This window comes from Ambystoma mexicanum, chromosome 4p (assembly GCF_040938575.1).
Source record: "Ambystoma mexicanum isolate Mex_15411 chromosome 4p, UKY_AmexF1_1, whole genome shotgun sequence".
NCBI classification, from domain to species: Eukaryota; Metazoa; Chordata; class Amphibia; order Caudata; family Ambystomatidae; genus Ambystoma; species Ambystoma mexicanum.
Genome location: NC_090927.1, coordinates 825,906,697 through 825,920,586, shown reverse-complemented (window position 1 = coordinate 825,920,586; position 13,890 = coordinate 825,906,697). Strand labels below are relative to the sequence as shown.

At 45.9% G+C, this 13,890-nt stretch overlaps 1 protein-coding gene across 4 annotated transcripts in view; it reads right to left on the bottom strand.

Annotated features, from left to right (window-relative positions):
* The window catches only part of USP45 (ubiquitin specific peptidase 45), a 3,631,241-nt gene that overhangs the window by 840,363 nt on the left and 2,776,988 nt on the right, over positions 1 to 13,890 (bottom strand). For 2 of the 4 annotated variants that reach the window (XM_069606397.1, XM_069606398.1), the window contains one exon: positions 8,097 to 8,243. The exons of 1 other annotated variant lie outside the window; for it this stretch is intronic. In XM_069606397.1, coding sequence (XP_069462498.1) covers positions 8,097 to 8,243 — 147 coding nt within the window. The remainder of the gene's footprint in view (positions 1 to 8,096; positions 8,244 to 13,890) is intronic. One more of the 4 variants, XM_069606399.1, reaches the window with a different exon arrangement.

Below are 13,890 nucleotides of genomic sequence, written 5' to 3'. Positions count from 1 at the left end.
CGGAGATGGTGTCGTGCTGCTTAGGGGAGCAGAGCACTAAGCGGTGAGTGAAAGTGCGATGTGCGGCGCTGCTCGCTTTTTCTTGTGCTGACTTATGTCTCTCTCTTTTCCTGGCAGGCGCTGAAATGTCCCAGTGTGGCTGCCGGCTGAGAGAATATGGTGCAGTGAGTAAAGCGCAATGTGCGGCGCCTTCTTGTCCTTTATGTGCTAACCTGTATTGTCTTTCCCTTTTGCAGGTCGATGGCGTGCTCCGGAGCTGAAGTTACCATGAGCGGCTTGAGGCCAGGTAAGCGTTTAACTCTTCTTGTTGTTTTTGGGGGTACCGGGATACGAGAATGCTTACTAATGTCTTTTCCCTTCGTTCATTTCTCCCAGGATGCGGCGTGCCGAGATGGAGGTGACACCGCCGTAATGCTGTCCACAGGACTGGAGGAGCGATGGATGGAAGCAGGATTCTCCTCAAGGTAAGTGTGACATTAATGCTGTTCTTGCAGGTACGCAGGATGCGGAGGAAAGGCGAAGGCCTTCAGGAGACTGATCTGAACACAGTGAGTGTCACGCTGCAGACGCAGAGTAACGCAAAGCGTGTTTCTCTGCCCGGGCGTGGTTTAAATAGCCTCCAGGTATCCCTGGGTTGAACCACACCCAAAAAGCTAGACCGCATAGCTCAGTTCATAGAACTGAGTTATGTGGGAGCATGCATATTGCCCAAAGTGCATAACCAAGTCCAATGCCAAATTTGTCCTCAGAGTCGTGCATGAGCCTGGCGCCACAGGCGCCAGGTCTGCCTCCAAGTGGGTCTCAGATAAGATGGAGAGGCCTTTAAGGTCCATGTGGGGGATCGTGGCCTGGCTCCAGTATTTTGTCTAAGAGGGCTAGGGGCAGGGATCATGACACTTTTCCAGGAGTTTGCCCAGAAAGGGAGTAATGGAAATTGGGCGATAGTGCTTCAGAGGGGAGGGGAGAGGAAGGATCCTGAGGCAAAGGAGTGGTTCCAAAAATCAGCAAGGGCTGGAGCGAGGTTGTCAATGTGGTCCTTGATGGTTTTAGAGGAACAGGGATGAACCTGTTTTGACGAGTCTTTCATAGATTGGACTTGTCTAGCGATGTCATCAGGGGAGAAAAGAGGAAAGGACGAGAAGGAGAGTGGGGTGGCTGAAGGAGGGTCAGCAAGCACAGAAGGAGAGGGGAGAGGAGGGGTAGAGGTGGAGAGGGTGAACAGGATGTCCTGGGTTTTTGAGATAAAGTGAGAGGCAAGGGCATTGCAACGAGCCTGGGAGGCAACAGGAGGGGTAGAGACTGCAGCAGGATTGGCCAGCTCCTTGCAGATTTTTAAGAGTTCAGCCGAGTTGTTAGATGCCGCAGAGCCACGTGCTTGAATGTGGACTCTCTTCTTGGTGAGGACAGAGAGTTGGTATTGCCTTTGGAGCAAGTGACAGGCCAGTTTGTCAGAGGATGAACCAGAATCCCTCAATTTCCTCTCAGCTGCCCTACACTTATGTTTAAGTGTAGCTAGGTTGGAGTCATACCAGGAATTGCACTTGGCTTAGGACTTCAAACGGATCCTCTCGACAGGGGCAAGAGCATCAAGAGTATCAGAAATTGAAGAGTAAAGCAGAGACAGGGCTGTGCCAGGATGTGAGACAGCCAGAGGTGGGGGGGGGGGAGAAGGTGGCAGCGAAAGCCTCAACTGACACACGTTTCATGGGCCGGATGTCCGAGAAGGTAGGTGGCAGTGTTGGGGTAGGCTTGGCTTGAGGGGAAGAGAGGGAGAGATGAGAGGAGAGGAGGGAGTGATCGCTCCAGGAGAGAGGAGTGGTCAGAGGGATGGAGAGAGGGAGGTCAGAGGAGATCAAGACAGCAAGAGTGTGCCCTGCATAGTGAGTCGGGCCAGAGGGGAGTATGGACAGGGAGAGCGAGTCGCAGAGGTCATGGAAGAGTACATAAGACGAGCAAGGAGAGTCTAAATGGATATTGAGGTCACCAAGGAGGAAGAGTTGAGTGTTAGAGGCCAGGAGGGAGGAGGAGAGGTCCGCCGAGAAATGAGGTGATTTGACCAGGAGGCCGGTAGATGTAGCCACAGTAAGAGAATGGGTAGGAGAGAGAGAGCCTATAGACAAGGCATTCAAAAGAGGAGTAGGTCTGAGTGGGAATGATAGAGGCAGGAAAGATCAGGGCTACGGGTGCAGAGAGGATCTTGTAGCCATCAGGGAGGAGAGTGTCAAAGCTTGTGAAAAAGCTTGCCGTGAACCATGTCTCAGTAAGACCAAGGAAATCAAGGTCTAGTTCTTCATGGAGGTGGCAGATATCAGAGGAATGTTTGACAGCAGAGCGAGAGTTGAGAGTGGCAATATGAAGAAGGCTGCCAGCCTTCAAGACCTTCCGGGGAGGGGTACAGATCAGAGGTATGCCCTGCAGAGAAAGAGCCCTAGGAGGGGCAGAGGCGGAGGAGACAGAGGGCAAGGTAGCCAAGGGGGAGAGGAGGGGACAGCAGGAAATGAGAGGAAATTGATGAGGCGAGGGAAGCGCCTATCAAAGAGGAGGAGATTGGCGTGAGGGCCTTGGACCAATACAGTGCCATTAAGGTAGACATTAATGATGACTTTAGAGGAGTCGAAAGAAGCCATGAGAACTTCCCAGTGAGTGCCACCATTAATGCGAGAGGAGGAGATAGGACAGAGCACAGACATCATATGTCAATAGATCTGGCAAAGGAACGTCAAAGAGGATGTCAGTGAGGGTCTGTCTGGAGGAAGTATTGGAGTAGCTGTCGGCGATAGGAAGACCAGGGTTAGAGGCCAAGATTTCCTTTTTGAACTTCTTCCTACCAGAATTAGTGAGAAGGGAAGGATAGTCAATGGAGAAGCATTTGGAAAAGATAGGAGAAACAGAAAGCGCCATGGGGGTGGAAGCGAGGAGAGGATGGAGAAACTGGGGGCAGGGGGGCTAAGGCAAGTAGGTGTGGGACAAAAGAGAGTGGTGAGGTCACTGGGATGGCAAGTTACAGAGAAGCAACAGTAAACAAGAAAAATATTGAGAATTTAGCAAAAACAGCAAGATTGGACTTTCTAGCAAAAAGCAAAAACAGCTAGATTTTACTTTCTAGCAAAAACAGCCAGATTTTACTTTCTAGCAAAAACAGCAAGATTTGACTTTCCAGCAAAAACAGCAAGATTGGACTTTCTATCAAAAAGCAAAAACAGCCAGATGTGACTTTCAAATCAGGGATTCAGATGTTAGCAAAGGGTTTTAAGAGGCACTGCGCATCACGATGACAACATGGGAGTAACACGCAGAAAGAACAGTGACAGTCAAAGGTGGTAGGAGTGAGTCCAGAAGGAGAGAACTAACCCATAGTTCTGGAGAGGACAATGTCAAGGCAGTCCGGATTTCTTAGAGGAGTGAGGTGGCAGCCTCATTGTGGTTAAGGTGCAGGAAGGGATCCAATTAGCCTTCCGGAAGCGGACAGGGAGCAGACCGGGGCCTTACAAGTGGGCCTTTGCTGAGAGGGCTGGCTAAAGCCTGCAGATCCCTGGTTGGATGTTAGAAAACACTCAGCAACCAATGGGAGTGCTGCACAGGGAGAGGTAGTTCAGCCAGCCTTTCTACACAACAAAGAAAACCATGGTGGCCATCTTGGAAGGGCCAAAAATCAGTCAAATAAGTAGGCAACAGTGGGAAAACTCATGCTTTCTAACTAGCAAGGCAGCTTCAGGTATTAAAAAGCTCAATAAAACTGCCCAATAAAACAGTGTTTCTCCAACAGTTTTAAGCAAATTTCATTTTTGTTAAGATTTTTGCTGGCTGTTTTCTCAGCCAACTGGAACCCGTTACAAGAATGCAGTTTTGTCTCGTGTATGGTGAGGTGCCAAGGGTCAGTGACAGTATTGGAGAGTGTAGAAAGTGCTTTATTTGTGGAATGCTTGTTGCTTGGAGACAGGGAGACAACTGTATGGTCCTATTGGCTGAGACCGGACTTATTAAAGAATATTAGAAGTTGTGCAGAGGCTATGTTTTTAATGATGCACTCGATAAACAAGGATTTTATGTCTGATATTTTATCATTTTGTTAAAGAGGCCTTGGGAGGGCGCACAGGAGACCCTTGAAATGATGCACACGAACTAAGTATTATTATGGCAGCTAGGCATATACCGTACTATATTTTATAAAGTTGATCTAATGTATTGTGATTTTATATGCAGCCAGGCCTACATCATATTCTATTTCATTGTGTTTATCAAATGTACTTTGGATTTATATCTCGGTTGTTAATGGTGTGTACTGTGAGGAACCTGAGGGCATCCTCACTTCTTTCTCCCCATCATACTCTATTCAGGTGGCCAGGGAAGGGCCACTGCTCTTGGATCCCAACCCTGGGGGTGGAGATGCAAGGGAGCATCACCTGGGTAGAGGAGACTTGGGGAATGGCAGGGGGATGTCCTCGGGTGAGACATAGTATGCCCCATTTCCATTCCATGATGAACCCTTGCTCCCATCTGCATTCGTGAAATATTGCTATCCTTTCCCCTCTGCCCAGAAAAAACATTATAAATATGAGAACCTTAGAAAGAGGGAGAAGAAGGCGAAGTCTGCAGGTGAGACAGGGTATCCAGCTTTCTCTTATGAGAACCAATCTCCCCCTCCCCTTCCTTTAGGGGCTGTTGCAAAACATCTCCCCTTATTTCCCTTCTTTCAACCCACTATAGTACTGGGATGAGGAAGAGGCGACTAGGAGTAGTGAACACAAGTAATTTTACCACTCTAGTACTGAGACGAGGAAGAGACCTGCAGAGTGTTTTAAAGGTCAGGCATGTCTCAACTGTTCCACTAATTAGAGCCAGGCAATTCCAATTTGGGACTCACACCTGCAACCTGTCAAGTGGTTGCAGGTGTATAAAAAGGGAGGAGACCAGCAGGGAATCCTGTATACGAGGAGGCAGCTGAGGTGGGTCCTGCAGGAGAGCCAGGACGCCGGCAGATCACCCCAAGAAGCTGTGGAGCCAAGGGCCAGACGGGCCGTGAAAAGGTCACAGTTGTGGGGGCCCCATTGGTCGGATGTTCGCAGCGGAGCAGACACGGAAAGCACACCTGCCCAGAGGAGAAGCCAGGGACCGGTGAGTGGAGAGGGAAGATCATTCCAACCGGGTTGCTCCTGGGGGCAGTGAGGAAACCGAAATGAACTGCAGAATGAATGAAAAAGCATGCACAAGTTGAAATAAACCCAGAGCAACGGGTTGAGAGCCAAATAAATACAATATTATGTGCAAGTGGCAGATTAACAGATCACAGATATCGAATACCGAACTGAATGGAAACTTTTGGCAAAACTATGAGCAGATGACAAGTGTGTGCTAAATTCATATGCTGCGTAATTGAAAAGCAAGCATGAGTCGTATGAAACACCGAAGGAAGCAAGTATGGAAGATTGAAAAAGAGCCTGAAAGCAACGTGGTAAGGGGACCAAAACCACCACAAAAGGAACCATGTGTGAAAATACATTGTGACAATGGCAAAGACTGGTAAAGGAAGAAACACATTGTGGCAAAGCCAAGAGGCTGATAAGGAGAAGCCAAATAAGTGTGAACCATCACACAGGTACAGAAACAGAAGAACCTGTGTGGGCTAGAGAGCCTAGGGTTCCTGGTTGCACGACCTGTAATGGGTGGACCGTGTAGTGTGACAACTGCACCTAGAACGGGGAAACCCCAATTTTGAAAGTCAAAGCGGTTGCTGAAGTGAAACAAGAGAAAGCAATCTGATTGAACTATTAAGAAACCAGAAGGAGTGTAAAGTTGATTTGGAGTTGTTTTTGAACATTGAAAGATTGGGAACCAGTACAAGTGAACCGTCTTAACCTTGGGGAAGGGATCCTTGAAGTTTTGTGAAACTGTTTTGAACTTGGGGCAGGGCACCCCAAGACTTTGTGGAATTGTCTTGAACTTAGAGAAGGGAACCCTGAGGAGTTGTGGAACTGTCTTGAACTTGGGTAAGGGAACCCTGAGGTTTTGTGGAACTGTCTTGAGCTTGGGAAAGGGAATCTCGAGACTTTTGTGTAACTATCTTGAACTTGGGGAAGCAGAGCTGAAAAGTAATCCAGGAGCTGGAAGAAGCTCCGAACTTTATTTGGAACACTATTTCTTTTATTGCTGACATCCCTACACATTGTTTAGCTTTAGTTGTGGGGGCAAGTATAGGTTTTGGATACAGACAGACTTCCAAGTTGAACTTTCTGACTCAGACTTCCTTAGATTCTTTAGGTAGGGAAATCCCACCTTAGTATATATAGGGCAAGTTAGGCTTTCAACCATCCTGACATTTAAGTTAATAAAACAATTCTGTTTGAACTTTGAATCTGTTGTCTGTGTCTTGCTTCATGATGCCTTCACAGTACCGAATAAACATTGTTTGACTGACTATTGTTGAAATGGGTGTTGTTAGTGTATGATCTTGAGAGCAAGCTATTATCAACTGAATACAATAGAAAATCTTTCAAAACACTGCAAGGCTCACTAACTATGTATTATTCATCCTTTGTGATGAGGTGTGTAACAGAAATCTTTGCAGATCTTGACATACGCAAACAATAGAGGACGCAGAACACAATAGCAGACCTAGACACAAGCATCTTACATCCTATTACAGTATAGTAAACTCTTTTTCTAGTGAGATGCAGCATAATGGGTGTGGGCAGGAGGCGGCATGGAGTACTGTTGCTGGATAGCAAGTGTGGGTTTGGTGAATGCCTGTTTGGTGCAGGTGAGCAGGGTTGGTGGGCGAGTGCTTGGTTAGCGCCATGCTTTTAGTGAAAAGTTGGTCTTTTTGTCTTGGATGGTGCATTGATTGGTACAGTCCCCTGAGCACGGTCTGATGGGCTATATGCTAAACGTGTAAACAGAGCAATACAAATAATTAATTAAAATCCATTTCCTCCGTTTTTGTGAAACACGATTATAGATACATTTTGTTGACTCTCTATTTCGAGTCACAGAAAATTATAAAATTCCAAATAAAACTCGAATTTTCATATTTGCACCACCGCTTGCGCATCATGTTAATCACTCGTTTTTTTTCAGAGGAAATCATGCTGCTGGCAGTCTGTCATTTACGAAATACGTACTAAAAATGTAAATATTCTATTGAGAGGGAACAATTACATAATTCGACATCGATATTCCAGTCTCATTGAAACTGCATGGTTGTAGGGAAAAGAACATTGCATGCCTTCCATCGACATCTATTTTATCTACAATTATTTCGGAATATATTTTTGGAACCCTACGAAATACAAACCTTATTTAAATGTACCACAGGAAGCCACTTTGATATAAAGGCAGCGTGCTGGGCCACCATCGGGTAGCGATGCGTCCCCCCACGCCCCAGGGCAGAGCTAAGTGCAGGGCGGACGGTATGTGCCTAGTCTCTGGGGACGCGTTAGTCTCAAAACTCCTGTAGCGCACACTGCCAACTGAGCCACCACATGTCCAGAGTGCAGGCCGGCAACAGGGCTCCCACAACGCCACTCAAGTGGAAGCAATGCACAGGGGGAGGGGAAAAAGGGGGAACAGACACATTCGAATTTGGAATAAAACGGACTGATTTGAATTACACAATAAAATAGATTTAAATTAAAGTATACAATAAAATACATTTAAAGTATATGTATGTTCGCCTGCTTTTCCAGTGGAACAATAAGGGCAGCATATCAAATCAGAGGTCGTTAACACCATCACGAGCACACAATTTAAGTGACACACTACATCGCCTTTTAATGTTCATATGACAGAGTCACATTCCTTACACTGAAGACCAGCTTTAAATAACTATTGATTCCACATACGAAATGCTCGGATTGTGTAACATCACTATGATAAAATTGAGTGGCACACTGCACACCATGTTTTCTACCCTGCACTGGGTCACTTTTATTTAATTTAGAAAGTGCTATGGTAAAGGAATGTGTCTAAATGTTTTTAAATATACTTTTAAAATTATATGTATCTGATTTTGTTGAACCTCAATTATGGACTTGTAGAACTGTAAATAAAAGAACCTTTGATTTTGAGATAAAAAAAGCGGTGAAACTGCTCCCCCTTACCTTGTCTCTCAGTAATGAGGGCTTCCTGGTGACCTTTGCTTGATGATTATTCAATGATGTGGAGGCGCTGTGCCTATGTGCCGGTTGATCGTCCTCTTGAGGAGTTTCACATTTTCTTGTCCTTCCCTGTGGTGCAGGTTTTGACACCTTATTAATAAAAAAGCAGGAACACGTTTGTCTTCTGATTCTCTATACCCAATCACCCCACACTTTTCTAGTTCGTCTTTCATTTGGGTTTGCTTTTGATTTAAAGAAGTTAAATTGTACATGCTACTTAGTCAATCCTCTCAAGGCTGGTAACCTTCCTCGTGTGAAGAGGTAAGGAGTGTTTGAGAGCCAGGGACTTGCTGTGTGAAGCTCCCCCCCCTTTGCCCAAGTATTTCAGGTGGATTTAAGGCCACACTAACCGGAGTGCCAGGTACTGCAGTGATCACGTAGCACAGGGAGGCCGTGGCCATGTTGGCTTGGCATTTGGCAGTCAAGATGAGAATCTTGAACTTCATCCTTTCTCTTATGTGTAGCCACTGCAGTCTTTGGAAGGCCTGCTCTTCAAAGTCTTCTTAATAAATCCAGTAGTGAGCCTGGTGGCACCATTTTGAGCTTGTTGAAGTCTTTCCATTTGGTATTTGCGTAGGCCAGCATATAGTGTGGGGTGCACTACTATGCTAACAACCACCACAGAGTGACGCTTGCCTTTAAGGTAGAGAAGGGTTTCTTTTGAGTTGAGGATGGTGGAAGGCGGCTCCTTTCACTAGTGGATTGATTTGCATGGGCCCGGCCAGATCACGGCCTCAGCAAAAGCCCAGATTCTTGGTGTTAATGGGAAAAGAATGTGGGTACATTAAAGGAGGAAAGGAGCATCGTTTATTATGTGACAAGCTCAATATTGCAAAGGTAGGGTTGAGGGATCTTGAAGTAGAACTGCATGCTATCCAGGTCGGAGTGGAAGGAGGGGATGGGGGATTTGAGACTGATCATGTAACAGCACATACAATGCTAAGCTAAAGGGAAACTGTATGCCCGCTGCAGGTCACAAGTGTGGGTTTGAAGAGTAAGAGGCCAATACAGATCAGAGATCATCTCTTGTGATCTAAAGCTTTGATTTGCTTAGTAGGTAGAATATAAGGAAGATGATTTATTTCTATAGTGTTTATGCCTAAGCGGTATACATAGAATATATTTACATATATCGTTCTCACCCCAAGAGAAGTTGGTACTCATTTATCGACCTCGGAAGGATGAAAGGCAGAGTTGGCCTTGCCGGGATTTGAACCTGCGACCTGCAATCACACATAGATGCAGCAAGCACTCAACCCGCTGAGCTATCTTGTTTAGGCAAAATCTTAAATAGGAATTTTGTATTTAGGGATATAGAAATATATTCAGGTATCTTGCGGTTGTGCTATATTTCAAACCCGCACGGATGCACCCTGCAAACAAGTTGTAGGAGGATACTTGTAATGACTCTTCCCAATCTAGTTTCCTCAAATTGGTTTTCACTCTTACAGGATTGGTTAATAGGGTATCCTCATGGAAATTCTATTTAGATAAGATCACTTTACATTGATTAATTCATTAGATGTAATGACTTTAAATCTTTATATATGGAGTCTATCAATCGTTCCTGAATCTTACCATATAGTTGTAGACTTTCCAAGAGACTGTGGCTGACAGTGATACAAAGCCCAATTGGGACAGAAGTACTGGAGTTGGGACACATTTGGTAGAACTGGAACTGCTCTCTACAATAGTCCCTCTAGTTTGTTAAATACACAAGCTTTGATATCATTATTTACCTCCGATCTGTATTTAACTGGACTTCAGTGAAGAACAAGTATAGTGCATATAAATTGAGTGGCTGAAGGCAGACCTGGTTAAGACGTGTTTAATACAACTGTAGCACATTTACAGCTCCAAATAAGTTCTTAACTCTCAGAGGACTGCTTTGAAAAAACACTAGCAGGCACTTTAAACACAACGTTTGATGGTAAGACTTGATAAAGTTAGCTCAAAGAGATCCCAGGAGGATGGGTTTTGGGCGAGGAAGAGCAGGAAGTGGGTGGGTATGGCTATAGGAATTAGCATGGCCATGGGCAGTCAATGGGAGACTAAATAACAAATCATCAACTACAAGCTTTATGTCCCTCGTCATATGCCATTTCTCCCTAGCTGTACTCTAATGCAATAGTTTTGGCTTATAGCGCCATCTAATAGCCAAACCAAAAAACAAGTTGTTTGGTACCTGTGAGTCTCAAGACGGAACAGTTCTGGGCTCCATAAGGGAGTGGTACCATGCATACTTCTTTTTTAAAACATTGACATAATCATCAGTGGCACGTTGGTGGATGGCAGTATATTATATGTAAATTAGCCCCCAAATGAGAGCTCAAACGGACTCCTGTGGGCATCCATTTTATAATGCACCTTTGTAACTAGCATCTATTACAAAGTAACAAGATTAGATTAGTTACTGGAAACCTGACATTGTTCTGCTTGGACTACATCCTATCTGAATTCCAACAAAGGGTTATATTGTGTCACTGCACTATACAATAAAGAAAAATGAAATGTGTATCAAGGTGAATATTTCTTTCTCTAGCTTTGCCTCTCTATAGAAGTGTATATGTGCTCATGCATGCCCCAATAGACAGACTATCACTGACATTTTCTTCTCCGTTCTTTCTGCTGACCTATGGACTCCCCCGTATGGTCTCTGTTCTCTCCCCTTTCTCCTCCTCTCCCATTACTGGTGGCACCAGATGGGAAGTGCTCTTGGCGCACTTTGCATTTTCCAAATGCACCATTCATGTCTAGCATAAGGGCACTATCCTGGCCCAGGGCTCTCAGCCCAACCTCCGCATTCTTGACAGGTGTCTTCCTTCTCTCTTCAACTCCCCACCTCTCCCTCCACCCCTTATTCGCTCATCCACCCTGCCTCCTCCCCCCAGTGGTGGCCCCCCACCCTTGTGCCCCCACACATATTTTAAAGGGGGCTACCAACTGCACTTAGCCACCTTCAATTCCCGCTCTGCTATCAAACACGCCTCTGACATTGGTCACCTCCTTGAAGACCATGACGTCCTTGATCTCACTGAGACGTGGTTCAAGGCCAGCTCAATCGATGCTTTTGACACTCTTCTCCCTGAAGGCTACAAGATCCTGTCCAATCCCAGGCCCTCACGGGCTGGTGGTGGAGTGGCTCTGATTTTCCCTCAGTGGGTTCCTGCCTCCATCATCTCCACCCAATCCTACTCATCCTTTGAAAGCCTAATCTGCAGACTGTCTGTCTCACCTACTTTCTCTGTTACTCCTGCTACCATCTACAGATCCCCCAGACCATGCTGCCCTTTCCTCTCAGAATGGGCAGACCAGTCCTCCTCTCTTCTTGCCTCCTCACCGAAACCTATCTTCCTTGGGTACTTCAACGTCCATCTTGACTCTCTCGATGGGGCCACTGCTCTCTTCCACGTTTCCCTCTGCATCCTTCCTTCTGGCCTAACCCACTTGGCTAGCCACACCCTTGATGTTTAGATACTAGAAAGTGGAGACTGCACTCACTATTTAAATACTTCAAACTAAACTTGATCATATTATGAATATTGAATTCTTTACGGAGGTGCTGGTAGTAAAAATAGGACTGACTCCCAAGTCCCTAAGCACTAACCAAACCAAAGTAGTCTGGACAAAGAATGTCCAGAACACTACCTGCACACTCCCATCTGTTGTGACATACTTGTGTTTTACAAATATCACACAACAGCTGTATACAACCTTCCTGAAAGATAAAGGAGATTTTCTGAGACAGTTAAACTCCTTACCTGTCGTTGACCACAATTTTGTTACTTTTTACATGTGATGTGATCAGTCTTTATACATCTATACCACATGATGTAGGCTTAGATGCCATGGAGTGGTTTCTTCTCCAACAAGAAGAGATTGGGGCCGACAAACTAGTTTTGAAGAATAACATTTTTAGGTTTAGAGATGATTTCTACCTACAAATAACAGGAACATCTATGGGTGTCAGTATGTCCCCCTGTTACGCTAATGTATTCATGTATCATTTTGAGAAATTAATCATTTTGACAAAACGAAGATGCTCAGAGACATCTAAGCTTCTATAAGAGGTACATAGATTAAATATATGGAGTATGGGCAGGCACACATGGAGTCCTGATACGATTTTTGGAAAATCTGAACAAACTCCATTACAGAATCAAATTCACATTCTGCCATGACCAGACTGCGATCCATTTCCTTGACACTCAGATACATTAGGAGAATGGGAGGTTTGTTATGGTATGTTGTTATGTTACTTGGCATTTATATAGTGCTCTATATATCATTGGTATGACCTCAAAGCGCTGGTAGGTTGAACGCCCTCTGGAACCATAGTTCAGGTCAATAGAGAGAGATGGTGTTGTAGGGTCCGTGGGTGCACCAGATATGTGTGCAGCTGGTGTAATTGTCAGATGGTAGCTGCATCCTAGCAATAGGTGTGGTGCAGAAGATATCGGTTGGATGTGTGCAGTCTGGTCGGTGGACATCCAGGCTGGGCTCTGGCTGCGTTAGGCCTGAAGAACGCATATGTGAGCAACAAGGCTGGAATGTGCTCGGCTAGCTTCGTTTTATTAGGGTGATGGTGTTCATGGGGTCGTATTCGTATGTGAACAGCTAGGCCGAATTAATCAGGGGTATTTATTTTTAAATGTTTTTATTGGCATTTAAGGTCATACATAAAGCAGTTAGGCATAGGTTATGGCTCGTAATATTGATTGCGTGACACATTCGCCAATTGAACAACAAATGACAACAAAACAACAATAACAACAACTTAGACTGTCCTCTCTCCTGCTGTTATAGTGCGGTCCACTCGGCACGTGTAGACTCAGTATCGGGGCGGTCGTTCTCCGTGCCAGTCTTCGGGGGGTGGCGCCAGGGCATGCGCAGGTTTGGTGGTCTCATCAGGATGGCTAAATTGCAGTTCATGCCATAACGCTCTGCTCAGGGGGGTTGAAATTCGTCGAGAAGATCATATCATGTCTCTCATGAGAGCTTTCCAGGACTCTAGTGTGGAACTCACATCTTCTCCGCCTCTGCTGTTCCCCTCCTCCCAGGCTCTGGTTTCTGCGGCAGTCCATATCTCCATTTCCTTGATCCAGGGTCCAAATCGCAGGCCTGCAGGAGACTTCCAGGCCATCGCTATTGTTCTCTCCGCGAGTATGCACGCCATGTCCATAAGTTTGACTAGATGCCTGATTTTACTGAGTCTCGGGTAGGTGCCCAAGAGGCATTCCTTGGGGGTCCATTCGTACCGTTCCAGTCCAGCTTTCCTGCAGGTCTGTTCGGCAGCTAGCCAGAGCTTCTGTGATCTGGGACAGGTCCAGAACATGTGAATCATGTCGGCGTGTTCAGAGGAGCACCATGGGCACGTCGAGGGAATGCTGCCGTTGAAGGTGGATATTCTGTGCAGTGTCATATAGGTCCTGTGGAGGACGTTCAGCTGAATCATCCTGAACCTGGCGTTCCATGAAACCTCCTTCGGTTGCAGCAGGGCCCGTGCCCATTCGCCCTCCGTGATTTTGGTTCCAATGTCAGCTTCCCACTTCTCTTTCAGGTGCGCACTTCTGGGGTTAGATCGGGCGTTTATTTGGGCATATAGTCTCGATGTCGGCTTCCAGCCGTCGCTCAGGTTGTACATTTCCTGTACAAGAGGGTGTGTCTCCAGCTCCTCGGGCCATGTGTTCCATTTTGCCTTGGCTACATGTCTCACCCTCTGGTACCATAGGAACTG